General features: G+C 40.3%; 2 protein-coding genes across 4 annotated transcripts; both read right to left on the bottom strand.

Moving 5' to 3' along the window:
- Positions 1-7,738, bottom strand: SELENOS (selenoprotein S). 2 transcript variants are annotated; one of them, XM_063090884.1, is made up of 6 exons: positions 7,642-7,738; positions 6,868-7,002; positions 5,141-5,247; positions 2,491-2,580; positions 2,308-2,386; positions 1-578 (listed from the first exon to the last, which is right to left on the bottom strand). In XM_063090884.1, the coding sequence occupies exons 1-6, from the start codon at positions 7,715-7,717 to the stop codon at positions 499-501; spliced, it is 567 nt and encodes a 188-aa protein (XP_062946954.1). In that variant the 5' UTR covers positions 7,718-7,738; the 3' UTR covers positions 1-498. The 2 variants fall into 2 exon arrangements, with proteins under 2 accessions (XP_062946954.1, XP_062946955.1); XM_063090885.1 differs by lacking the exon at positions 1-578 and adding an exon at positions 1,424-1,717.
- A 3,076-nt stretch (positions 7,739-10,814) lies between these two features.
- SNRPA1 (small nuclear ribonucleoprotein polypeptide A') lies at positions 10,815-23,174 on the bottom strand. Of its 2 annotated transcripts, XM_063091118.1 has the most exons (10): positions 23,020-23,174; positions 21,315-21,462; positions 20,578-20,656; positions 16,777-16,823; positions 16,125-16,227; positions 15,425-15,504; positions 14,959-15,034; positions 14,201-14,294; positions 12,387-12,475; positions 10,815-11,085 (listed from the first exon to the last, which is right to left on the bottom strand). In XM_063091118.1, the coding sequence occupies exons 1-9, from the start codon at positions 23,099-23,101 to the stop codon at positions 12,417-12,419; spliced, it is 768 nt and encodes a 255-aa protein (XP_062947188.1). In that variant the 5' UTR covers positions 23,102-23,174; the 3' UTR covers positions 10,815-11,085; positions 12,387-12,416. The 2 variants fall into 2 exon arrangements, with proteins under 2 accessions (XP_062947188.1, XP_062947187.1); XM_063091117.1 differs by lacking the exon at positions 12,387-12,475.
- Between the last annotated feature and the right edge of the window lie 2,415 nt (positions 23,175-25,589).

Below are 25,589 nucleotides of genomic sequence, written 5' to 3'. Positions count from 1 at the left end.
TTATTTGCAATTTCTTTTTTAATATTTACAAGTTTCTTTTCTACAAAGTTTTGTACACAAAAATAAATATACAGAAATAAACCCCATCAACTGTCTGCTTCAGTAATCCTCACTGGTGGGCTCACCATTTATAAGGAAGACATCATTCAACGCAACCTGTCACAGAGACTGTCCTATCAGCAAGGACTTATAACTTAAATGATCACTGCTAGGCCTCTTTTATCAAGACTGTTAATCATCTGGAGGCCTTTACCTATCAACTAGCAATTAATCATGAAATCAATCACCTATCTTTAAGTGGAGTGTGACCACTGACCTAATGCCTAGTGGTAATGTCTATACCCTATGCTGACTGAAGCCCTTAAACACTCAGGTATCAGAAATAAACCCCACCTGCCTTTGGCTAGTCACTGTGAAAAGCATGCGTAAGGCAACTGAATCGAGGGTTAATGACTCATCTTACTAATGTCAAAAGTGACACTAGCAAGATTCTTAGCCTCATCCGCCAGATGACGGGCCTCTGCGTCCAGGTCTCCAGGAACAGGCTCCTCCTCCTTCACCAGACAAAGGGTTATAACCTGGGATGAGAGAAAGGAAGCAGACAGTATTGAGGGCTGAAAATTTGGGAACATTTTGTATCAAGAATTATGAGCCTGACATGAAAAGCATTGCAAAAATACAGATTATATTCTCATAAACATTTTTAAAAAACTCTTACTACTATATGAAAAAAAACTCTTTATATGGTGATTACAGTTTGATTTGATGTTCTGTTGGGTAAAAAAAGAAGCCATTCAGCTTCTTGGTCCTAATTCCCCAAAACAATAATAACAGTATTTTGGCAAATAATTTGCCAAAACGACTCTCAAGATGACCTAAGTATACGAAGAACTCAGTTGGATAGTGCATGGCCTTGTAACACCAAAGTCAAGGGTTTGGATATCCGTATTGGGAAGATGCCAAAAAAATTAATATATGAAGGTTCCTATCACAGTGCTTAATAAAATGTATACATTCAAGTAAGGGCTATTCAAGTTACAGAAAACAGATTTTTAAAAAACAAAACAGAATGGAACTTACCACTTCTACCAGTCACAACTGGGTCATCTGCATCCTTCCCCCCCACTAGTAGCTCCCCAAGTCAACGGACAAGTGGTGACATTGTTGATTGCTCAGGCTCTAGAGCCAGCCAGACCTTAAATGAATTGGTTTTACTCCTTAACTGCTGTGGAATCTTTGAGCAATAAATCCCTATGCCTCAGGTTCCCTATCTGTAAAACCAGGCTTGTTAGAGCCCCTAGTTCAGGACTGCTGAGAACACTGAAAGAGGCCACATACATAAGCATGTTATGCTTTACCTTTTCTACAATTTCCACTCCTCTCCTAAATATCACCACTATGTGCTCTGAAAACAGGCATCCAGAAAGAGGAAGTTTTAAAATAGTATTTTATTTCCAATGCATCTCTCCCCTACAGCAAGCCAGGTTTGGGTTCCTGACAAGGGGAATAGAGCTCAGCCTTCAAAGTCAGCCAAGTTCACAGCCATGCTGCCTTAGAGCACACATCCCAGTCTCTCCTCTCCGCGATCCTCAAAGACGCCATCCAGGTCTCTGCCACGCCCCTCTCCTCCCGTGGAGAATAGTCTTCAGCCTAGAATTGGTTTCTACAGTGTTCTGGTATCTTTGCTCCCTCCTTCCTCAGCATTAATTTGGAATTCCTAGCCAGAAACACAAAGGATTATTGATTTTTGTGTGAGTGCCATTTTCCCAAATAGATCTGAAAATCTTCAAGGATAGGCTAAAGACAGACTGCTATGGTATCACCTAGAGTGCCCAGGGCAGTGCTGCACTCAGAAAAGCTCTGAACAAACATTTGTTAACATCCCCTTGAGAAAGTTAATTTCAAGGAACAACAAGGCCCTGGCTAGAAAGAGCAAAACCTCTGTATTCTAGCCCCTTGAAACTCATCTGCAAGATGGGTGGACTATTCCCTGGTCCACTCACCTCTCTCTTACAGGGCTGCTGTGGGATCAAGTGGGAATGCTGCAATACAAGGATACTCATTCCAATTACTTACTGAGGGCCCAGGAGGCGCTTTCCATCTGTTTCCTTTATTTAATCTTCACAAGCCTAAGCTTAGGAATGTCTCAATTTATGGATAATAAAACAAAGACATACCCCATGCCAGCAGCTGCCAAAAATTTAAAAAAACAACAAAGAAACAGAATCTTGTTTTTAAATGGTAAGTGTATCCTACAAGTGTTTAACATTTGACATCATTCAACATTTGACATCATTTGGTGCTTACCACCTCCCCGCAAAGCCCTTCTGTCAGATTTCCGTTTCGGGATGACAGATGAAGTAGAAGGTCCAGGACTGTCTTCTTCCTGTTTGAACATATACAGGCTTAGGAATCATTAAAACATTCTACTCGACAAATCTTCCTTCCTCTACTAGAAAAAACATCAACTGAGCCAAAGTCTACGGTCACCTGAGGCTTTCTCGTACTTCCTCTGTAACTTCTACCTTCTTGCATGCTGTCCCACATTTCAATCTTCTGTCTTCTTTTTTCTTCTTCAAGCTGGGAACGAATCACACATTGTACAGAGAAGTTCGTATGCTGCCACTTTTTTCAAATAAAATGGTAATTAATGTTGACAATTCTTCATTTATATGTCCTTCAAAACAAACCTTTACCCTCATTTTCTTTGGTCAGCAAAACTGTTGTGATCTGGTGGTGTGAGTTTAACTCATAAGCAGGAACTTTTATTTTTGTACACTATATTAAAGAAAGCAAAAAGTATAGAATAAAAACCTGAACAGGTGGGTGGGGCTAGTGGTGACAACTGGGTAAAGTCACTTAATTCCTCTGCTTCAGACTGTGGGGATCAGAGGAGAACAAATTTGAAAGTGCTTTGGAAAGTCAAGTACTATGGAAAAATAAGGGAAAAACTAATCTCAGCAGAAAATTATGCCCAACCATGAGAAACAGAGAGAGCTTGTAGTCATACAGTGGGCGGGCTCCCAATGCAGGAAGGAAACAGCACACTGACCTCTGCCTCTGCTCCTTCTCCTTGAAGAGCAGCGTTCCTGCCAGCAACCAAGTACTGCAACTTACAAGTATGCTGAGTTCATTTCAATCTCTCATTTCCAATGGAATCCAGACTCAAACTGCATTTCGTTCTGGTTCCAATTAAACCGGGACATGTGAAAAGATGCCTTAAAAAGTACATATCCAGGAAATTTCTCCATGGAATTCAGGATCCACTGCTGCTAAACTCAAATACCTGTCACCTCATGCTTCCACTGTTTGCAAGGATAGGAGGTCAAAAAGGAACTACAACTAGCAATCAGGAACATCAGAATGAGTCCCCAGTTGACAAACTGACTCCATGAACAAGAGATCTGTGAGCCAGACAGACTCAATCAGAACTACATATGCTATATAATTTAAAAACTGAACATAGGCTTTTTGTCTGTCTTCCAATTTCAGGAGGCTCACACTACAATTTTAAAAAGTGATCTTTTAAGATTTTTTTCAGCTACATCAGCAAACTGAATGGTCAAACTATGTTATTAATACCAAAAAAACCTCAAATCCTGAAGTCATCGAATTCACATAGAAGGAATTCAAATTATTGGAGATCAGGAAAGAAAAAGACTAAAATAGAACTGCTTAAAATGGCATATATGTATACTATGCTTCCATTTCTATAAAAAGGAACCCATACGTGTGTATGTGAATAAAATATTTCTGGAAAAATATTTTAAAAACTTAATACGGGATGATTGGGCAGTGGAGGGTGGGGGAGCAAAGTAAGTAGAGATTTCATTCCCGTGGTATAGATTTTTACATATTTTTTTTTTAAACCTCATGTGATTTTAAAAGTTAAAATAAGTAATAGTATACTTTAGGTTAGTGACTACTTAAGTGGAAGATGGACAACCAACTGACATGAACACTGCACAGAAGGCTGTAGGGACAGGGTGATCAAGGAGTACATGGGTGTGGTCCTGTTGTCTTTTTCTTTTGGGTTTCAGCCAAGCTAGGGAAACCAGCTCCAGTACTGATGACCAGAAAGAAACAATAGGAGCTGCTAGCTACATGACCCTGGAAACACCAGAGAGACACAGGCAAGACCAACAGTTTGACCAAATTATCTGCTGCTTTAGAGCTGGCAGAGGCTTCCTTGCGAAGGGATGAAGAGGAGCCCATAACATCTGGACTGAAACTAAAAAGCAGAGTCTACATATGGTCATTTCAGTGACACAGATCAGGTCAAAGCTAGTGAATGATCTTACTCCTGTGAAAAGTAGCACAATACACATGACCGCTCACAGAATTCCTTGGCTTTTCCTTCCCCCTCACCTCCTACCTCCCTGCAACCAAACCTGTGCCTTAAAAAAGAAAACTTTTCAAAACTCCATCTCCTGCTCTCCATCTCTCAGCTGAGCCCACTACTACCTTCCCCTCTCCTTCAATCCACTGAAGAGTGGCCCCACCAAGCCAGGCAGTGTGAAACACACAGCTTAAGACAGCAATGGAGCAAGAAGCTGAATGTGTATTCTGTGTGTCTGGTGGCATGAGACCTGGACATACAATTCCGTTGGGTGATACTGCTATAATGAAATCACTAAAAAGCAAAAAAAGAAACAAAAGGCACCTTTCTTTAAAAGTACTTCCGCCCTGAACAGTAAGAAATTACACAAAGAAAGCATGCTGACCAACACTAAGCTAAGTGGAAATGATTCTGCTACAATTAGTTGTTCCCAATAACCACCCTAACAGGCACATGCACACATACTTACACACACTTACAGCACTTACACTGCTCCCAGTCTGGCCCTCCCTCTGTGCTCTGTACCTTTAACTGTAATATTATATTCACACACCTATCCTTTTCTAATGACACTGTTCTTAGTAACACTATTTACATAGTAGGCATTGAAATACTTGTTGAATCTAATGGGGTAGGACCCTGTCCTAGAAGCTTATAAACAACCACTACACTCACTCACTCACTCACTCACTCTCTCTCTCTCTCTCTCTCTCTCTCTCTCACACACACACATGCACGCACAGTTACCCAGTAAACCTCAATTTCTTAAGACTACATATTCAAACTGAAACCAGTTCATACTTGTCTTAGTTTTTCCTTATGCTTTTCAACTTGTGCATTTAGTTCTTCTTGCATTTTCAAGCGAGCAGCTGCTAAAGCCTCTTGTCGTTTAACAACAACATCAGGTTCTAAAATGCCAGAAAAAAAACTGAGATAAAGCATATTGTATAACATAAAATAGAAACTCTTGAGTGTCCACATTATTAGAAGTATAAAGAAGTACAGATGTCAAACAATTAAAAAACACGTTTTAACATGAATAATCTTACCTCTGCATATATTTTACTGCTAAAGGGGATAAGGGACTGTCCCTTAGTCATATACTTAGCCCTAAATATCCACATCACCAGAGACCTGTTACAAATGCAGATTTCTGGACTCCCCCCAGCAATTCCAACTCAGAAAGTCTGGAAGAGTGGCCCCACAACTGAAATAAAAGTGGTCTGATGGCCATTCTGAGATTCCATTACACAACTTGCATACCTCACTAACACCCACAGTCTCTAGGTAAACCGGAATTCCAAAGGACAATCAAGGGAAGATAAAGTTTTCTGAACCATTACCCATCATTTAATTAGCCCAGACTTTTATCAGAAAGAGGTACAGATTCTCAGGCATTTTATCTTTGTTTCTACAGAAAAGAAAGAAAAATCCTTCTAATTAGCATTAAGAACAGGAACAAACACCCCAGCTTAACCTGTTTTTACCTGGTTTGTAAAACAAAGCTTTCCATCCCAACCTCAGTACCACAGTGATGAATGACGATTTATATTTAAGTATGCTGCTACTCTCAAAAAGTTTAATATTTCTTTTGAACATATCCACGGGAACTGTAGCTTCTAACTAGTGAAAAGAAAGGCTACCCTCTCGGAATGAGTTTTTGAAACAGCCAAATGTAATTGAAAATCAGGTCTGATGAGTAAATCAAAGAGGTAGACATGAAGCACTAAGGCTAAGTTTCTTGTCACTCACAATGGTTCTAGAGATAACTCAGAGCTAGCAGGCAGACACACAAGTACAGAGAAACTGTAAAATTTTCATTTTAATCGACCCTATAATTGAAAAACCGTTCAACAAGATATGCAATTGGGAAAAAAAAAAAAGACCAAGATAGGCATTGAGTACTCTACACACCATAAAGCAGATTTTCCATCTCATTCAAATTTCTGAAATAAAAAATATTACACATGCACCAAAATCAACCTCAGAAGCATAAAATGGTTTTTCCCCCCTGCTGTGGGTTTATTGAATTGTGTCCCACAAAGTCCATATACTAAAAGCTTAATCCCCACCACATCTGTTGAGGGTGGAAAATCCTATTATGGTAATTGAAAAGTGGGGCCTTGAAGAGGTGATTAGATTGTAAGACCATGCCCTAGTGAATGGATTAGTAATGGTAGTCAGGGGCTTGATTTGGAGGGCTTTAAAAGAAGAGTGAATGAAGAGGCAAGTCTCTATCTGTTCTGCCATTTCCCAATGTGATACCCTGCCATCACAGAAGTCATCACCAAAGAAAGCCTTCACGATGTGTTTGTTCCCTGGACCTTGAACTTCCTAGCCTCTGAAAACTGTAAGCAATAAATTTGTTCTCTTATAAATCACCCAATTCTGAGTATTTTGTTATAAGCAACAGAAACGAACTAATACACCCCCAACAAATGAGAATCAGGTACTTCTTACTCTTAATAGCAGACTAACTTTTCAATATTAAAACAAGGTGCAGGTCATTTATGTTATCAGGCACTAACCCACAGCAGCCCCAGCTCGGTCCAGCTGCCTCTGCCTCAAGGCCCTCAGCCGGGTGGAAAGCTTCTGAAAGAGCACGTAGAGAAGGATGCAGCTGAAGACGATGTACCAGCCATAGGTGGCCAACAAGGAGCCCACTGAAAGGAAGAAAACGGTATTCAAGAAACTAAATGACATTACTAGTTGACTTTTCCATAAAATTCAAAAAAACCAAAAAATAAGCGTAGCTCCTGCCCTCAAAACCTTCACGATCTACTGAGGAAGTGGCCCCCTAAGTAAACAGTTAAAATACGAGCGAGAAGTGCAACAGTTCATGGATCACAGGGAAGTGACACTTCTCAACCGTCTGGGGAGTAGCCGGGGTGGGAGATGGAAGGCACGACAGCTGGGTTTTTGAAAGACGAAGAGGAGCTTAACCGATTCACGAAGGCAAAGGCCTTTCACCCTAAGGAGCCACATACACAGGGGTGACAGAGCGGGGTGTGAGGAGTGTGTGTGAGGGAGGGGCCTAGAGGCAAACGCCAGAGGCGAGCGACCCCAGTAACTGCAACCAGAAGGGATTGCTGCGCACAAAGCACAGGACCCGCCGGCGCCGCCCAGGGAAGCGCGGCTCCGGGGGATGCGGGGGCCTCCGCGCGAGGTCCGGGCCCGCCGCCCAGCCTGCGGGCAGGGCTAACGCCCGGCGGCCAGCCAGGCCTCCCCGGCCCCGGCCCGGCGCGCAGCGGAAGACCCACCGGACATGGCGGCGCGCGCCCCGCTGCGCCACGGCGACTCACCCGTGACGTGCAGAAAGCGCAGCCCCTCGGTCTCCAGAGCTGGCCGCGTGAACAGATGCTCCCCGTCCCGCTCCATGGCCGCCACCGTCGCAGCCGCCGGGCCCTTCCGGTTGGCAGCTACGTACACGTGGCGCGCCCGGACGCGGTCGGAGTCCAGCCAATCGCGGCTCGATCCATCGCAGAGGGGGTGGGGCCGGGGGCGGGGCGAGAACAACGGGCGGAAATCCGCCCTGCATTGGCTGGGGCCGGGGCGGGAGCGCCGGTTCACGCCCACTGCTGTCCTGTGTGGGCTGACTGACCTCTTTCTCTGATTTCTCATGGACTTTTTACTCTTTTACTGGTTGGGCACTGAGGCCAAGGAAGTTAGGGGCAGCTGGGAGAAAGGATTTGCTCCCACATCTTTGCCCCGGCTAGAGGGCAACAGGACTCAGCTGGTTGGCGACTCTCAGCCATTGCTGGGTGCAGCCAAGGCCCTTCCCAACAAAGGCCAGCCTCCTCCCCCTGCTACCTTTCAGGCCAAGAAGGTTGCCACCGATCCTCAAGCTTCTTTCTCCAAAATCAAACCTCTTGGGCTAGAATTATAGTAATGGTTCCAACATGTGTTGAATCCTACTATGTGTCACAGGACATTATCACAGGGTTATTTATAATAATGCCCTGGCTGTTTCCCCTACCTGCAATGTCTTTCTCCATCCCCTTACAATACTCGAATGTGTTAAATTTTAAAAGAAGTTGGAGATAAGGGAGATTTATTTGGTGAACAGTTTGCAAACCAGGGAGACACACCCTTCGGTACAAAAGGAAAGTGCGCCCCACCAGAGCAAGGAGAAAGACTGTCTTATACAGTAAAAATTCCCGCCCAAGTTCCCACTCAAGTCCTCTATGCAAATGAGGGATTCAAGCTTGTTCAGTCCTGAATGGTTTGGCCTGTCATGCAAAAGAGGGATTCTGGCTTGCTGTGTTCTGGCCAGTTAACACTTGACAGGTTAGTCTTAAATTCAAATGGCAGCAGGTTCCAAATGGAATAAACTAAACAAGGACAGGTAGCTTGTGGAATTCCCAAACGATACATGTGTAACTTCTAGTTAGCAAATGGCTACTTGGCTCCTGTGTGAATTTACACCCAGTTTGCCACATCAGAATCCATCTTGAAGGATTGGCTGTTTCAGGGTTTACAGATGTCACCACTTCTGTGATAACCATAACCACTCTATTTGACATTTGACCTCGAGGTTTTCTTGGATAAGCATTTTAAGTGCACGTACCTACCTGTGTCCCAAAAGAAGGGCTGAAAATTAGGAATATAACAAAAGTGAAATATAATAGTGGTGACACCAGAGTGCCGTGATGCTATCACTAGGAACAGCGTGAAGAAAGCATAAACTGACATGAAGGACCAATATGACCAGTGCTTCCATCGCTCATTTGCTGAGAAATTCAAGGGGGACATAAACTGACCTAGTCAAGCACTCCCAATGGTTCCTTATTCAGAAAGCAATAACAGAGGATATTGCCCCTCAAGGACTGGAGTTCATAGGCCGCAAAGAAAAGCCTGAAAACTCTTCACCTTGACAGCCACTTTGAAAAAGGACTCCTCAAATCAGTAAATTGAGGACTCTGCATGTTGTCAATTAAGGCTGTAAAGATAGCTCATTGATGAGTTTTACTTCCTCCTTGATGTTTTCCTCACTTGTAAAAGATGAATCATCACTCTTTGCTTTAGGTTTCTCACTTGCTCTGACATCTTGCAGGAACTCAATGTGCTAAAACTGATCTTGGGATTACGATTGCAATACTTGGGTCAGGATCAGCTTTACATATAGCTTGTACGTAAATATTGATATACTAGTCAGGATGAGCAGGGTTGCCTGACTTTTTGTTATGCTGCAAAGAACATTATGTAAATTGTTCTGGGGTCAGGTCATTGTTAATGGAAGCAAATGGTTAGGGCCTCTCTTTTCTCTCAGGAAGCTTATGCTCTGAAAAGGGATAACAGCACAAGAGTTTCAATCAATCCTTAGGAATACAGTTTTATTTTTATATAATTTAATGGTTAGGATTGGTGGCCTGGGTTAGCTAAGAAGACAGCTTTTAACAGACAGTTCCTTGCCTTAACAAGAGGTGTCAGACTTAAGACATGAAAGCTTCAAGGAAGTTGCAGTGAACACCATTTCAGAGCTCACAGTGTAGCTCAGGAATTAAGATACTTAGAATAGCTATGGAGGAAGATCTTAAGTTGCATACATTTGCTGTTGCTGGATTTCAACCCATGTCGATGTATTAAGTCAACCTGTACATCATAAAAATGCCAAAATGCTTTCTCTGATTAAATGGGGGTAAAAAAGTTTGCTTTATTTGCCTTGTTTATCCACCCTGCCCTCTAATATCTGTAAGCATCAAAATGTACTAAATAGTAACATTTACTTTCTATCATTGAAAAAAAGGGAATAATTCTTTTCACACAACTTGGCCATATACAATGGAAACCAGCACCAACTCGTGAAAATAATGCACATTTAAACACATACAAAGTACCTTTGTATACTATTATGAACTATAGTATAATGATGAATAATATATTCAACTAAAATCTAATAGATTTTGAATTATTTGAATTATTTGCATGGACGATGGGCTTTCATTTCCGTTCCTAGCATGTTGTTCTTATGGTCCCATTGGTAGAAGTTACTCATTCTTCCTAGGCAGGCTTATGTGTTACCTTTGTCCCTTTAATCAGGTGTATCACCTCACCTAGCTTGTCTAGAACCATTAAGTTATTTCAGCAAACACTTTGCTCCTTATAACTGCTCAGGCGTTATTTTCAAAAATAGGACAAAGGTGGACAATAACCAGAACTCCCACCTGTCACTGACCATGGTAGACTAAATAATTGGCCCCAATTCGTCACTCTTCAGAGCTGTATCCTTACTTATTGCCTTAAGGTGGGAAGAGAATATTTCCCCATCCTTTGACTTTGTACTTGGCCAGGTGGCTTGCTTTGGTTAATGGTAAGTGGGCAGAAACAACAGTGTGTCAATTTTGAGTATACTTTAGGAAGTCTCCAGCATTCACTTCTTGTGGCTTTGCTAGACTAGCCCGGAAATGCCGACCTCCTACATTAACTTAAATATGTCCTTATACCTCACTACAAATGCGCCACAATGATACACAACTTGGCAGCACAGTGAGTGGCCTTTATTTTTACAATTTCTTAGAAAATTGACATTTAGATTTCAAAATTTATATTACAAAATTATCAGCAGCAGTTTCAGCATTGACAATGCTGATAGATTCCATTTTGCTGACACAAACAAGGCTAACATTCCACGTTCAAAAAGTAAGACTTGTCCCAAGACGACCTATTATTAAACATCCACCACACCACTCAGGACCCATTTGTGACTGTATCTTCTTCCATCTCTTCTTCACCATCATCGGTGGGCCCTGAAGAAAACCATAAAACCAGAAGTCATATCAATTTGAGCGAATCTGTTTGCTTAGTATGTGAGTGTACATTCTATGGCTACTGTGTGCTAGGCAATGGACTAGGTACAAAAAGACCAAAAGCAGCCCCTGCCCCTGAGGAGTTTATATTCCAGGGACAGTCTGTCTTTGGCAGTTATTAGAAAGGATAACCAATTTCACAAAGGTTTTTTAGGAAAGTCAAAAGTGTTGCCTCTCATGGTAGATGATAATTCATTTTTTGTGTAGGTAAAAAGTTTATACTCATGTTTTGTTCTTGCCACTAACATGGCCAAAGAAGCTGGAGGCATTCAAAAAAACATGAGGGCACCACCTACTACTTGCCACATACTGGGAATATTCAGTGACTTTATTGTCTCTAAATTTGGGAAATATGGCAACAACCAAAAGTATAACATTTGTTTAATTATTTATGGCAGGTATCTTGGTCAATGTATCCTGTTAACCCTGTCAATTGTTTGGGGGAAATTACTCATGTTTAAGTCTATGGTTTCTACAGTCAGATCCAAACATCAGATTTCTAGGCACAAAACTACCAAGAAAGAATGCCACAAGGAAGTGCTACTCAGAAGCCTGGGCCCACTGAGATCTAGCAAATGGAGTACCATGAACAATATACTATCTTTCTCTCCCCAACATGCTTTCAGATTACATTTAAAACCCAAAGAGACCCTATGGCCCAAATAAAACATTCTGGGAGAAGCAAATTCATTCAGTAATTGTCATACTATAGTTACAATAAACAGTTTTGATATTGCTCCCTCCCAACCTCTTTCACCCCCGAGCCTTGAAAGCCTTTAACTTCTAAGTTCTCAGGACAAAAGACCTAATTCATCACACAGCCCACATGCCCTGCATGGGCTTACTCTCTGTGGTCTCATCTGGCCACATTCACCCTGTGCCTTGAGCTTCTTTCACACTGGCTGCCCTCAGTTCAAGTGTGCCTTTTCACTGCAGGTTTCTTGCCCATACAGTTCCCTTGCCTAGAATGCCTCTCTGCCTTTGTCTAGTTCAGTAGTTCTCAAACTTTTTAGTGTAAGGACCTAAAAAGCTTTTGTTTATGTAGATTACATTTACTGATACTATGTTAGAAATTAAAACTGAGAATTTTTAAAAACAGTAATTCATTAGCACCACACTCTAACCAACTGAGCTAACCAGCCAGCCCTAAAAACAGTAATCCATTAAAACAATAAGTCCATAACACGTTAATGTTTGTATTTTTATAAAAATAACAGTATAATCCAAAACAAACATCTGACTTAAGACTCAGCTGGCCTCTTGTCCTGGCTTCAGCATTCCATCTGTTGCAATAAGTTGTTTTGACTGAAGAGTCTGAAGACGTATAGTTCTTAAAAAAGGAGAAATATTTTAATAGTCTTTGCAGGTAATTGTGTATATTCTTATTAGATGCTATGATGAAACCTGATGAGCAGAAGTTTCTTAAAGGTTATCAATAAACTTTATCAATAAACTTTTCATACTCTTGAAAATCCCTTGGTCTATCTTGTATTTTGAATGGATTTTTTACCCATGCATGATTTAGTAATATCATTCAGGAAACAGTGGTTCACTGAGTTTTGCAGATCTTCCAAATGTTCAGCCATTTCGTTACATAGTATCAAAAAAGTCACATTTGGGCTAGCCAGTTAGCTCAGTTGATTAGAGCACAGTATAGATAACACTAAGACTTAAGGGTTTGGATCTCTGTACTAGCCAGTCATCAAAAAAAGTCACATTCATTAATATCACCACTGACTTCCCCAGAAAAGTCTTTTAAATACTAGGAATCTGTAAAGGTTATGGTGATGGATACAAATTTTCCAAATTTTAATTTTTCCTTGAAATCTTGAATTTACCACTGGCAATAAATACTATCAGTTGTTTTCCTTGAAGTGACAGGCTCACTTCATTCATATTTGAGAAGATACCTGTTCAACTCAAACAACCCCACCAGTGCATGGAAAGAGCCAGCCAACTCAAAGTGTTTCATGCGTACTCTCGTCCTGTTATACCCAGAAGATCAAAAAGATATGTACTCAAGGGGTGACATTTAATGAAATAACTTTCATTGCTTCACCCGAAATTCTTAAGTCAAACTGGTATATATTTTACTAGGAGTACATAGCAGGGAAGAATATAACAACTGTATCATTTGGGCCACTGCCTTCACTCTTGCTGAGGTACCAGCAGTTTAATCTACTATTACACTTGCCCTATCAGTGCAAATGTTAATACAATGAACAAAGCACCTAACACCTTGGCGTTATTACAGAAAAAGACTTGACCTTACAGACCCTCCAGGGGCACAAAGACCACACAGTGAGAATCATTAGTCTTAAATACAGTCTCACTCATTTTTAGCTCTCAGCTCAAACATTACTTTTCCAGGAAACTTTCCCTGAGCTAGCAGTCTGAAGTTCCCTGTTACATTCACATCAAAACTCGTAATATGCATTTATTTGAGTATTTTTTACTTAATATCCCCAGTGCCCAACATGCTGTCTGACACAAACTAGTCATTCAAATATTAGAATGGTCACTTATCAAAAATTTGATAATGTCAGACCCTGTACTAAGTGCAACATCTGAGTCCTCCCAAAGACCTTTTGAGGATGGTACCATTATCATCTCAAATTTAAAGATGAGAAAACAGACTTGAAGAAACTTGCCCAAGGACAGAGCAGATAAGGATAAGATTTGGGCCTCAGGCTGTTTGGCTCTAGAGCCTGTGATCCTAACTACTAAGCTGTTATATACATATGGATGAAAGTTACCTCTAGAGTTCAGTTCACTCCATGACTAGGAAATAATGTTTGCTTCATCTTTTATGTAAAAAACCTCCAGTCCCAATGACTTAACTTTTCCTTATCAAATACTTTATCTTCAAAGAGCATTAAAAGGGGTTCTCTGAACATTAGATTTAATACTGAAGAGGCACAATTCTGGCATTTTTGGATTATAGCATCTAAACTGTTTTGTAATCACTTTAAGTGTATCATTAACTTGGACACACAAAGACAGAACACCATTTTCTTTCTTTCTTTCTTTTTTTTTCAGAACACCATTTTCTGACCTGATCTGCGTTCTCTGCCAGGTATCTGACCAGACTGCAGCAACCCCTTGAGCCTCTCCACTTCAGCCAAAGTTGACGCATTTGCTATAGCATTCTGGAAGACAGAGGACAATGGAAATGGACAATTAATTTCAACTAAGTATCAATCACCAAGAAAACACCTACGGAGATTCACAGCAGCTTTTCGAGCTGGAACATTAAATAGTTGTGTTGCAGGAAGAATTTTATTGGCATACTGAAACCAACCTAGAAACCAAATCGTAAATTTCCAAAATTGATGAAGAGTTGCAGGCTCTCTTAAAAAAGAGAGCAAATAATCATTGCATATATCTTAAAATTTTAGCTAAGTGAAGGACCTATTTGTAATTATGTTACTGGATAAGTTAGGAGGCAATATTATAAAATTAGGACTTCCCACCATCATACAACAGGATTTGTCAGACAGAAAATCTTTGACAGTAAAAATTAAGGCAAACACTGAGACAACATACCAAGGTGACTGACTATTCAAAGTCATGAACACATCCTGGAAAATGAGAAAGAAGTGCTGCCTCCACTTTGACTGACTTATGTAATTAAATCAAATCAAAACCTGGTCAAATAATAACTTTAATTTTTCCTTAAACAGAAATATAGCTGGATTCTAACAACTGTAGGAAAACGGAATCCACAATATCCAGAACTCGGTTTACTACACAATTTTGTGTCCTATATCCATCTCAGCTCTCTCCAGCCCAAGAATCCTAGCACATTATTACCTTGATTGCTTCCACATCTCCTGGAGATGGCCCACCTTTCTTTTTGTCAGTTGGCAAACCAGCACCTGGATTAAAACTAGGGAGCGGGGAAGAACATAATTGTTAAATCCAGACCGAAAGAAGTTGCTTCTCTTTTACTTTCAAAAGATTTGAAAGTAATTCAACCAGTGTAGTATCTTATCTTTGTTAACAAACTGATACAAGAACTCTCTCCTTCAGAAACATCACCCAGTTCATCTTCCTATAGAGAAAACAGGATGTATATAATATCACATTAAGACAGAATACTGAAATATTTGCTCTGAAATTTCATGTGATGTATGGACCACTGATAGTCAGAGATTATCAGCATTCAAATTTGGTAACATATTAGTCACAGTTTTTTGTTTGATTTTTAGGAGGCAAACTGCCAGATAGATAGTGTTTCTGAAGGTGAAGTAGAGTTAAATTGGATATCGTATCTTACGTTTTGCTTCTCCTGGCAATATCCTTTGCAAGCTGTGCACCCCGTTTGCCCTTGAACATTTTCTCTGCTTCCTGACGCTCCTACAGCGACACCACACACAGAGTTAATGGAAATAGGAATACCACATGCATTTAGATGCATTCCTCAGAAAACATGGAAGAGAACTCTCCTGAAATACTCTGAGCTGGTAAAAATACCAAAAAGCCAATTTCAAATTAAAAGGAGACACAATGATCTTGCTTTCTCTGGTGAAGCTCCCTGAAGAAAGTTCCCTCTCCCAGTTTCAAAAAGGGGCTCCCAAGGAACTGAGAAAGTTAAAACAAAAACAAAAACAAAACCTCCTAATAAAGGGAAAAAACCATTCCAACAATCAGAGCTGCTCAAAAATGGATTATATTAAGATCCCCTTTGGGAATGTATCCAAGCAGACAATCCCTTATTAATATTCACTCTCCCATTAGAGTGTGTGGTTCTCACATTTTCCCAACTTTGAAATAGCTGACATTACATAAAAGAGCTTTAAATCAAAGTCCCACCATAAGCTCTGCTACGAGAATAAAAATCTGACATTTTCTTTCCCACATTTTTATTACAAACTAATGGTAAAATTACTCAATTAGGCAATTGAAAAAATCAATTTAAAAGTATAAAGAAAAACACACAACTCTATAATGACTCGCAACCAAAGAATAATACTTACTTTTAGTTTCACTTTCTGGAAATCCAGTACTCTGACTTGTGGAACTTTATAAATCACATACAGTCTGTAATGCTTCTTATTTGTTACAGGATTTCTTAGAATACTACAAGAAAAGGAACAACACAATGCCAATCTTGTTTATAGTACAGCATTCAGGAGGTCCATTTGAATAATCTAATGAATCTATAAATCAAGGGCAAGTTCACTACTCTTCACATTTCAGTGTGATAACAATTTAAGTAATATTGAGGAAACATCTTCAATACTTATTTTAAAAAGTACTTTTTCACCAACTAATTGCTTTAAGTTCAAGGATGATAATTTTTTTTTCATCAGCTGGACAGTATGGGGATCCAAACCCCTTGACCTTGGTGTTATTTGCACCATGCTCTCCCAAGTGAGCTAAGCAGCTTTAAAAATGTCACTTTAGGGCCGGCTCCATGGCTCACTTGGGTGAGTGCGGTGCTGTTAGCGCCGAGGCCGCGGGTTCGGATCCTATATAGGGATGGCCGGTGCACTCACTGGTTGAGCGTGGTGTGAACGACACCAAGCCAAGGGTTGCGATCCCCTTACTGGTCAACAACAACAACAACAAAAAGTTATTTTAAAAGACTTCATTAGTTTTTGTCACCACAACAAATAATTGCCATACCTTAGATAAGTCAGTGATTTGAGAGATGCCAAAGGGTCCAGATCACCCTGCAAAATAACAGCCACAGATAAGAATGCTCATAACACATGCTATTTTGATATTTTGCCTTTGGAGCAAGTATCCACATTCTCTTTTACTTATTTTTTACTGCTCTAGGACCTAGCCCAGTGTTAGCATATCACAAATGCTCACATAATTTCTACTGAATAAACTGGTAAATACATTCGAGCTTCTTAAACTTAAAATTTTAGCATTAAAACCTACTGTCTCAAAAGCATAAGAGGCAAAAAAAAATTGATTTCCTACAGCCATCTCAAAATGGCTACTGAGCAATGATTTAGAAAAGAAAACAATGACAAACTTGATGTGACTCTGGAGCAAGCTATTCACACAGAAAAACCTCAAGTCAGGATCTTCATGTAAGCTGTTTTTCCATGCTAGTACCTTCAAGTACCTGGGAACAACAAAGCCCTATTGTCTTTGAGGCAAGTCACCTTTACTGCAGGCCCCCCACAAATCTCTTCCAATAATTTTTCAAGGACAAGGAGCAGTACAGTTTATTTTTATTTTTTAAAAAAGAAGAAATTAAATTATGGGTAGAAGTCAGGGTAGTTTTTTAATCTTCCCACATTATCCCATAAAACACAGTGCAATAAGAACAGCAAAACCAAATACCTATGATTAACAGCTACAACCAAACTAGGTGACAAGATATTCCTTAAGAACCCTAAAGTAGAAACAAGTAGAGACAAACAATTTTGAGAGCTATAAGACTTGCATGGTGACAGCATTTGTGCAGGAAGCAGCAGAGGGGGAAGGCAAGGAGGCATGTGACAAACTGGAGAACTCCAAGACGACGGACAGGTGCTCAGTTTGAGAACAGCAGGCAAAGCATCTGCACATTCCAATACTGAGTACAATGAGTCTGGGCTAAGGTCTGAAGGGGCAGGAGCAATTTGGGCCCCCACTCTTACTACTAATCAGAAACTGTGTCTCTTCCAGGACAAAGCCTTACATTGAGGAGAAACTGCTAGGAACAGATCTAAATTGAGCAGACAGGGGCAAAAGGACTATAAAGAAAAAAAGTACAGATAAAAGCAGGGGAGGGGAAGAGAGAGCCAGTTCTCAGAAAGCAAGCTGCCATCTGTAAATACTTTACAAACGTCACCAGAGGGAGCTCTAGAGCTTGATTCCGACACACCATCGCTAAAGACAACCCAAAAAAGAACAGTGGTTAACTTTTTGTTACACGCACACAGTATAAAACCTAATGATGTATATAGATGGGTTAAAAAAAAAACCAAAAAAACAGAATACATAAATTAGGGGAGTGCTAAAATGTTTAAGGTCATTGTACTATATTGTTTAGGAAGGTAAACTTTGATAAAGATGTATCTCTTAATTCCTAGGATGCTAACTAATAGAAATAGAGTAAATAATTTCTAAACATCAGAAGGAAAAAGATTGATGAGAGCGAGCATGCACACAGTAAAGGAGAAAAAAAGAAATGCAGAATGCATGGGACAAATAGAAACCCCAAAAAAGAGAGAGGACAAACCAGAATATACCAGTACTTACATGAAATGTAAATAGACTAAATATAAACAATTCATTTAAAACACAGACTTCTGACTGGATTGAAAAAATTCTAATCATGTGTTGTTTTTAAGAGACAAATCTAAAATATAACATACAGAAAAGCTGAAAATAAATTTTGGATGGAAAAAGATTTATCACACAAACCAAAAGAAAGCTTGTTTGGGTATATTACATCAAATAAAACAGACCTCAAGGTAAAAGAGCAGTAACAGAGATGGAGGGGCACAACATAATGAAAAGGTTCAGTTCACCAGGAAGAGATTACAATTTAAAATTTGTATATATCATATAAGATAACCTCAAAATATATGAAACTAAAATCAACAGAACTCCAGAGACACAGTCAACTCCACTGACATAATGTGAAATTTTAACACACCTCTTTCAATAATTGATGAGCAAGTCTTCATCTTTGAAAAGAACTTTAAACACAACTATAATTTCTCTAACAGCACCTATTGTGGGACACATTTCTATGAACATGCATTTAAGGTTGAACACTTCATACATTTTAGAAAGGAAATATCCTCAGATCAGGGCTTTCTTACTTTTGGAGTCAAGCACCCCTCTGAGAATCTGAAGAATGCTATGGACCCTGTCCATGAGGAAAGAAACATATAGTTCATTCTAAACAATCAGAGAAATTGGGAAGGGAGGTAAGGTCATAACAACACAAAATCAAGTTATACAATATGAATTTAAACAGCCAGTGTTTAAGTGAAAAATTTAGGTTACGCAACAATTTATAGTATTTAGATTTTGTTAAAAATTAGACATATAGACCAAAAAGAGGCAACCAGCAGAATGGGAGAAAATATGCGCAAACCATTCAATCTAACAAGGGATTAATATCCAGAATATATAAGAAACTTAACAGCAAAAAATGGGCAAATCACCATCTGATTAAAAAATGGGCAAATCACCTGAATAGACATTTTCCAAAAGAAGACATGCAAATGACCAACAGGTATATTAAAAAGTGCTCAGCATCATTAATCATGAAGGAAATGTAAATCAAAACCAGTAAGACATCATCTTTCCCCAGTTAGAAGAATGGCTATTATCTAAAAGACAAATGCTGGCACAGATGTGGAGAAAAGGGAACTCTTATACACTATTGGTGGGAATGTAAATTAGTGCCAGCCATATTGGAAAACAGTCTGGAAATTCCTCAAAAACCTAAAAATAGAACTACCATATGCTCCAGCAATCCCACTAGTGGATATTTATCCAAAAGAAATTAGCATAGTAAAGAGATGTCTGCACCCCCATATTTATTGCAGCACTATTCACAATACCCCGAATATGGAATCAACCTAGGTATCTATCCACAGATGAAGAGATAAAGAAAATGTGCTATATATGGACTACTACTCTGCCACATAAAAGAAAAGTCTTGTCATTTGCAGCAACATGGATTAGCCTGGAAGACATTACGTTAAGTGAAGTCAGGCACAGAACGATAAATACTGCATGTTCTCACTCATATGTAGGAGCTAAAAGGAAAAAAAAAAACCTGAACTTTTAGAAGTAGAGAGTAGAACTGTAGTTGCTAGACGCTGGGAAGAGCAGGGGGACGTGGGGATTGGGACGGGTTGGTTAATGGACACAAAATTACAGCCAGATAGGAAAAATAAGTTCTAGTGGTGTACAGTAGTGCTAGGCATCTATAACTAACGATAATTTATTGTATGTTCTCAAATGGCTAGAAGAGAGGAAATCAATTATTCTCATCATAAAGAAATGATAAAAGTTTTGTGATGAATATGCTAACTACCTTGATTTGATCATTATGCACTATATACATGTATTGAGATATAACTCTGTATCCCACAAATATGTACAATCAATATGCTTCAATTAAAAAATAAAATTCCTTAAAAAAATTAAAAAGTATAAAAATAAACAGTTCAAAATATTTATATCCACATAATGAAAATGAAACTTGCCCCTTATCTCATATAAAAACCAGTTCCAGGTGGATTGATCATCTAGTGTGAAGAGTAAGACAATAAAATTTCCAGAACAGAAAGAACCACCCAACAAAATTTAATGCATGTCAGATATGTAATTTCAAATTTTCTAGTAGCCACATTAAAAAAAACAGGTGAAACTAATTTTAATAATATACTATTTAACCTATTATCCAAAATATTATCACTTTAACATCGACATAAAAAATAATACTGAGATTCCACTTACCAGTTCCACAAGACTATTGTTGGTGAGAATGAGTTCTGTCAGACAGGGCAGAGCCTGATCAAGTCCCTCACCTATACGGCTAAAATAAAAATAGAAAGACTCTTAGTAAAAGTGAAAATGAAGTAAACTAACAATTTGATCTATGCATTTGCTCAGAGGACATTAGACGAACTTTGGAGATCCTTCCTCCAACACCCTGTCTGACAAAAGAGAAACAAGGCACAAGAGGGATGCCTTGTCTAAGGCCACAGGTCAGTGACAGAAGTGGGATGATTTTAGAACCCATGCCGTCTGTATGCTGCCTGGGGCTCTTTCCACTGCCAGGCTGTCCAGTGGAACCTAAGAAAAGGGGAGACTCATGGGTAGAACAAACTACTTAGCTCACTTCATGACTTTTTTCACACAGATAACACAGAAACATAAGTGATTCTGCATTCACAGCTCAGGTACAACACATCTGTTTTAGAAGCCAAAATGTGTATAAAAAACATGTTTTAAATTTGTATTAGAAACTTATCATGGATATATAAATACATAAGATATCTGGAAAGATGCAAATAAGACTAGACCAATGCCAAATCAATCTCTGGATCTTTACAGGAAAAGTGCAACTCAGTGTTTATTTTAAGAAACACACAGGTTTAACTGGCAGTACGTTCTACAACTTCTTCAGGAAACACTGCAACGTTTACTACAGAAAAAATAAATTACAGTACTTTCCACTAGCAGACACTCACCATATTCTGTTGTTGTTCACTAATAATGTTTTCAATCTTCTCAACAAAGGAAAACCATCTAGTTTCCTGATCTCATTGTCAGAAAAGTCAATGGCATCGAACTGGTCTAAGGTAGCACCTAGATTTTCAATGACGGGAATTTTATAACCTATAAAATGAGGGGAAAAAATATACAAGAAGTATTAATATAATTAAAAGGTCCCTTAAAACATTAGCAGTATTTTATAGTAATTAGACTCAAGGCTTTCATTCATTCATTCAGGAAGTATTTACCTAGCACCTATATACCATGCAAAACACTGTGCAAAGTACTAGAGATAAAATGAAAAACAAGAGTCACAAGTCTCCAGTGCCATGAAGCTTTTGGTCTAGCAGTAGACATGGAGATGCTGATGACAAGGATAAAGGCGATGACAACGGAGATTACTAAGAATAATATCGGTAGCTAACATTTATAAAAATACTTACAAGGTGCTTCATACTGTTCTAAGGTCTTAGAGCTAGGAATTTGCAGTTTGACTGGCTTATTGTCAATGCCCAGAACTTGTTCAGACATCGTGGACAACAGTCCTCAATCTCTTGCATTTCCACAGGCCAGACTCCACAGAACTCATCAGGATATCCTCATAGTTCCCCCTTACTTCACCTCCCCAGCTCCTATTCAGCACTGAAGGTCAATGATTTTAAATGTAAGTCACATTGTCAACAATTCATTCAAATACACTACTCACTGATTTGTCTATTTGGGGCATAATTAATGTATTAGGAGCTAAAAGAAATGAACCAGCCAAAGTTAAAGAACACAATTCAGAGCTGCACGAACATCAAAGTACCGCACCAAACTAGGTATTCTCATCACTGCATGCACTTCAGACAGAGAGAGATGACAGAGATCAATGTGTGCCAAGAGTGGAAATGGTGAGTTGCTCTTGAACCGAACCTTTCTCTAAGAAACTTACTTTCAACAAAATAAAAGCACTAGGATTTCCCAAAGGTCAGCAAGTAATCTAAGCAGAAAGCACAGCCTGCAGCAATGACGCTCTCAGACCGCTGGTCCCCCTGGGAACATATCTAAGGCCTTGACTCCATAATCTTATCCCCAGAGAAGTTGCTCTTCACATCCTTTCTAAAGCAGTCCCCTGAAATGCTAACTACCTAGCCGCACTCCCAATTTCTTACCAAGGATCTGAACAGTTGAAGAGCCTCAAACACTTACACACGGCCCAATTGCGGGTCAAGCCTTGGTGAAACAGGTCAATCTTTAAAATGTTTTCATAAAAAGGAAATATCAGAGAATTTAAGCTAAGAATAAGAAAATATGGGATGGGAGAGAGGAACAATCGCTTTTGCTACGGGACTTAAGTTTCCTCCGTCACAAATCTGAGATATATTCCCGTCCCTCAAACACTACAGACTGCGAAACACGCCAAGCAAGACCTTATAGAGGCCCACGGGTGCGAAACGGGAAGTCAATCAGCCACATCTGTGGGTAGCAGCGGGGGTAACACATGACTCAGAAGAGCCTAACGGGATGATCGTTCGGCAACAATGCCAAGAATCAGCCGGGAGGTCGCCGCGCTGTCCCGCTCGGGCCCTGACTGCAGGCCTGCGGGCCAAGCTCCGGCCCCGGCGCACGCGACGGGGCGCGGAACACGAGACCGCGCGCCGCGGCCCGGACACTGCCCGCCCGCTCGCCTGGACTCACCCCGGAGGTCCAGCTCGCGGTCCCGCACGGCGTTGGTGTACTGCGCCGCCTGCTCAATCAGCTCCGCCGTCAGTTTCACCATCCTGCCGCCTCCCGGTCCCTCACGCCACTGCCCGCCACCCGCCTCCCGCGAGCGAGATGTCCCAGCGTGCCCCGCGCCCCGTCGCCAGGCAGCACCAGTCGCAGCCGGCGCGCGCGCGCAGCTCGACCGCTAGGCCGAAGCAATCGAAGAGTCCCGCCCCCAGGCTCGTTTTCGCTTGAAGTCCCGGCGCGCCGTCTGGGACGTCTCCGGTTCTGGGTTCTTTCCTGGGGCGTATGTGGAGTCCGGGGGGCCCCTGATTCCAGAGGTTTGTGTCCGAAAATTAAGCAAAATGTGGAAACACCAGAGTGGAACTTTTCATAAGTCAATGCACCTTGCGGTTGGAGGGAAGCTGTGACTGTTCGCTCCACCCAGGAGGGGCGGGGCCCCGTGGGATTCGTCGAACGGCCCAGCCCTTGGGCTTTGGACCCCAGGCCGCAAAGTGAGGTACAGGGCTGGGCCACCCGCCGCCCCGCACGTCCGACCGGCGCGGTCGGGTTTGCGGTGAGACCTGCGGTCTAGACGTTTAAATATTCATATTGAAGTATGATATACAGAAAAGTGCGCAGACCAGAAGTCTACAGCGTGACAAGTGGCCACAGAGTGAACACACTTGTGTAGCCGCCGCCGGGGTCCAAAAAAAGGAACACTTTTCTGAAAGCCTCTGTCCCCAACGGCAACCGCGAACCCAACACTACAGATTAGTTTTGCTTGCTTTTGATGTAAATAGAATCATGCAGTATGCTTTTTTGCCTGGTTTCTTAGGGTCTATATTTACGTCTGCAATCCATCCAGGTTGCATACAGCGTTGGTTTGTTTGCTTTCGCTGCTGTAGAAAATTCCACTGTATATCTTATACCATAACTTCTCCATTCTGCTATTGATGGCGTTAGGGTTGTTTCCAGTTTGGGGTTATTCTGAATAATGCTGCTATGAATTTTCTTGTATGTGGATCTGATGCACATGTGCATGAGTTTCTCCCGGAATGGAATTGCCTGGATAAGAGTATGGTATTGTCAATAGGTAATGCCTAACAGTTATGCTAAGAGGCTGAAGTAATATACACACTCTAGCAGTTAGGGTTTTTATGTCTTCTAATCGCAGTCTCATTGGTATTGTCGGTCTTTATAATTTTAGCGATTCTGATGGGTGTGTACTGGTATTCACTATGGATTTGATTTGCTTTTCTCTAATGACTAATGAAGTTGAGAACCTTCTCATGTGTATAACCTCCATTCTTTACCTTCCTTTGTGAAGTGTTCATTCAAGTCTCTTGCCCATGGTTTTTTTTGTTGTTGTTGCTGTTGTTTGTTTGTTTTGCGATTGGGTTGTCTGCCTTTTTCTTATTGATTTGTGGTATTTCTTTATATATTCTGGATATGAGCACAATCTGTGGGTTGCCTTTTCACTCTTAATAGTGTTTGATGAGAAGTTTCTAATTTTTATGTAGTTCAATATCATTTCCTTTAGGGTACATGGGTTGTATATGTACGCATGTCGGTGTGCCTTGTTTAAGAAATCCTCCCTCATCCCCAACATATTTTCCTGTGTTATCTACTAGAGAATTAATGGTTTGACCTTTCACATTTAGCTCTACAATCCACTTGGAGTTGATTCTTTTAGAACTTTTTTATTGAAGTAGGATATACATACAGAAGAGTGCAAACTGAGCATGAATCATTCAAACAACTGGTATCCACATAAGAACGGGACATTGCCAGAAGCCCCCCTCTTGTCCTCTTCCAGTCAATACCCTTGCCAGAAGGGTAATCACTACCCTGACATCTTGTTTAGATTGGTTTTGCCTAGTTTTGTATTTATGCAAATGGTATTGTGCCTTATATATCTTTTGCTTAACATTATGTTTGTGTAGCTGTAGTTCATTTATTCTCATTGTTATACAGTATTTTATCTTGTGAATATTCCAGAATTTATTTATCCATTCTGCTGTTGATGAGCATTTGGGTGATTTTTAATTTGGAGCTATTATAAATATTGTACCTATGAACACTATAATACATATCTTTAAGTGAACATGTATATATACCTGGGTGCTATGGGTTAAAAGTTCATGTATTAGAATCTTCACTCCCATTGTAACAGTGTTAAGAGGGTGAGAGATCAAATAATGGTATTTGAAAGGTGGGGCCTTTAAGATGTGATTAGATCGTGAAGATCAATCCATTGTGAATGGATTGATCCATTCATGGAATAATGGGTGTGGCTCTGATGGTTTTATAAGAAGAGAGAGTGAGAAAGTTAGTTTTCCTTTGGTCTCCCCTTCTGACACCCTGCATCACTGTAAAGAGTTCCCACCGAGAACAAGGTCCTCACCAGATGCAGACTTTGGACTTTGAAATTGTAAGAAATAAATTTTTTTCCTTTATAAATTAGCCAGTTTCAGGTATTCTGTTGTAAGCAACAGAAACAGACTAATATACTGGGGATGGAATTGCTGGGTCATAGGGCTTACTTATGTTCAGCTTAAGTA

Source organism: Cynocephalus volans, chromosome 3 (assembly GCF_027409185.1).
Source record: "Cynocephalus volans isolate mCynVol1 chromosome 3, mCynVol1.pri, whole genome shotgun sequence".
Classification (NCBI taxonomy): Eukaryota; Metazoa; Chordata; class Mammalia; order Dermoptera; family Cynocephalidae; genus Cynocephalus; species Cynocephalus volans.
This window is presented reverse-complemented; position numbering and strand designations above follow the sequence as displayed.

Coding starts and splice junctions, on each gene's coding strand:
- SELENOS (XM_063090884.1), bottom strand. CDS start 7,717: ATGGAGCGGGACGGGGAGCATCTGTTCACGCGGCCAGCTCTGGAGACC. Junction 5,248..6,867: donor CCGAGCTGGGGCTGCTGTGG/GTTAGTGCCTGA, acceptor CTGGCATTTTAG/AACCTGATGTTGTTGTTAAA. Junction 579..2,307: donor AAGGGCTTTGCGGGGAGGTG/GTAAGCACCAAA, acceptor CTCTCATCCCAG/GTTATAACCCTTTGTCTGGT.
- SNRPA1 (XM_063091118.1), bottom strand. CDS start 23,101: ATGGTGAAACTGACGGCGGAGCTGATTGAGCAGGCGGCGCAGTACACC. Junction 15,035..15,424: donor ATTGCCAGGAGAAGCAAAAC/GTAAGATACGAT, acceptor CCCGCTCCCTAG/TTTTAATCCAGGTGCTGGTT. Junction 14,295..14,958: donor GAGATGTGGAAGCAATCAAG/GTAATAATGTGC, acceptor TCTGTCTTCCAG/AATGCTATAGCAAATGCGTC.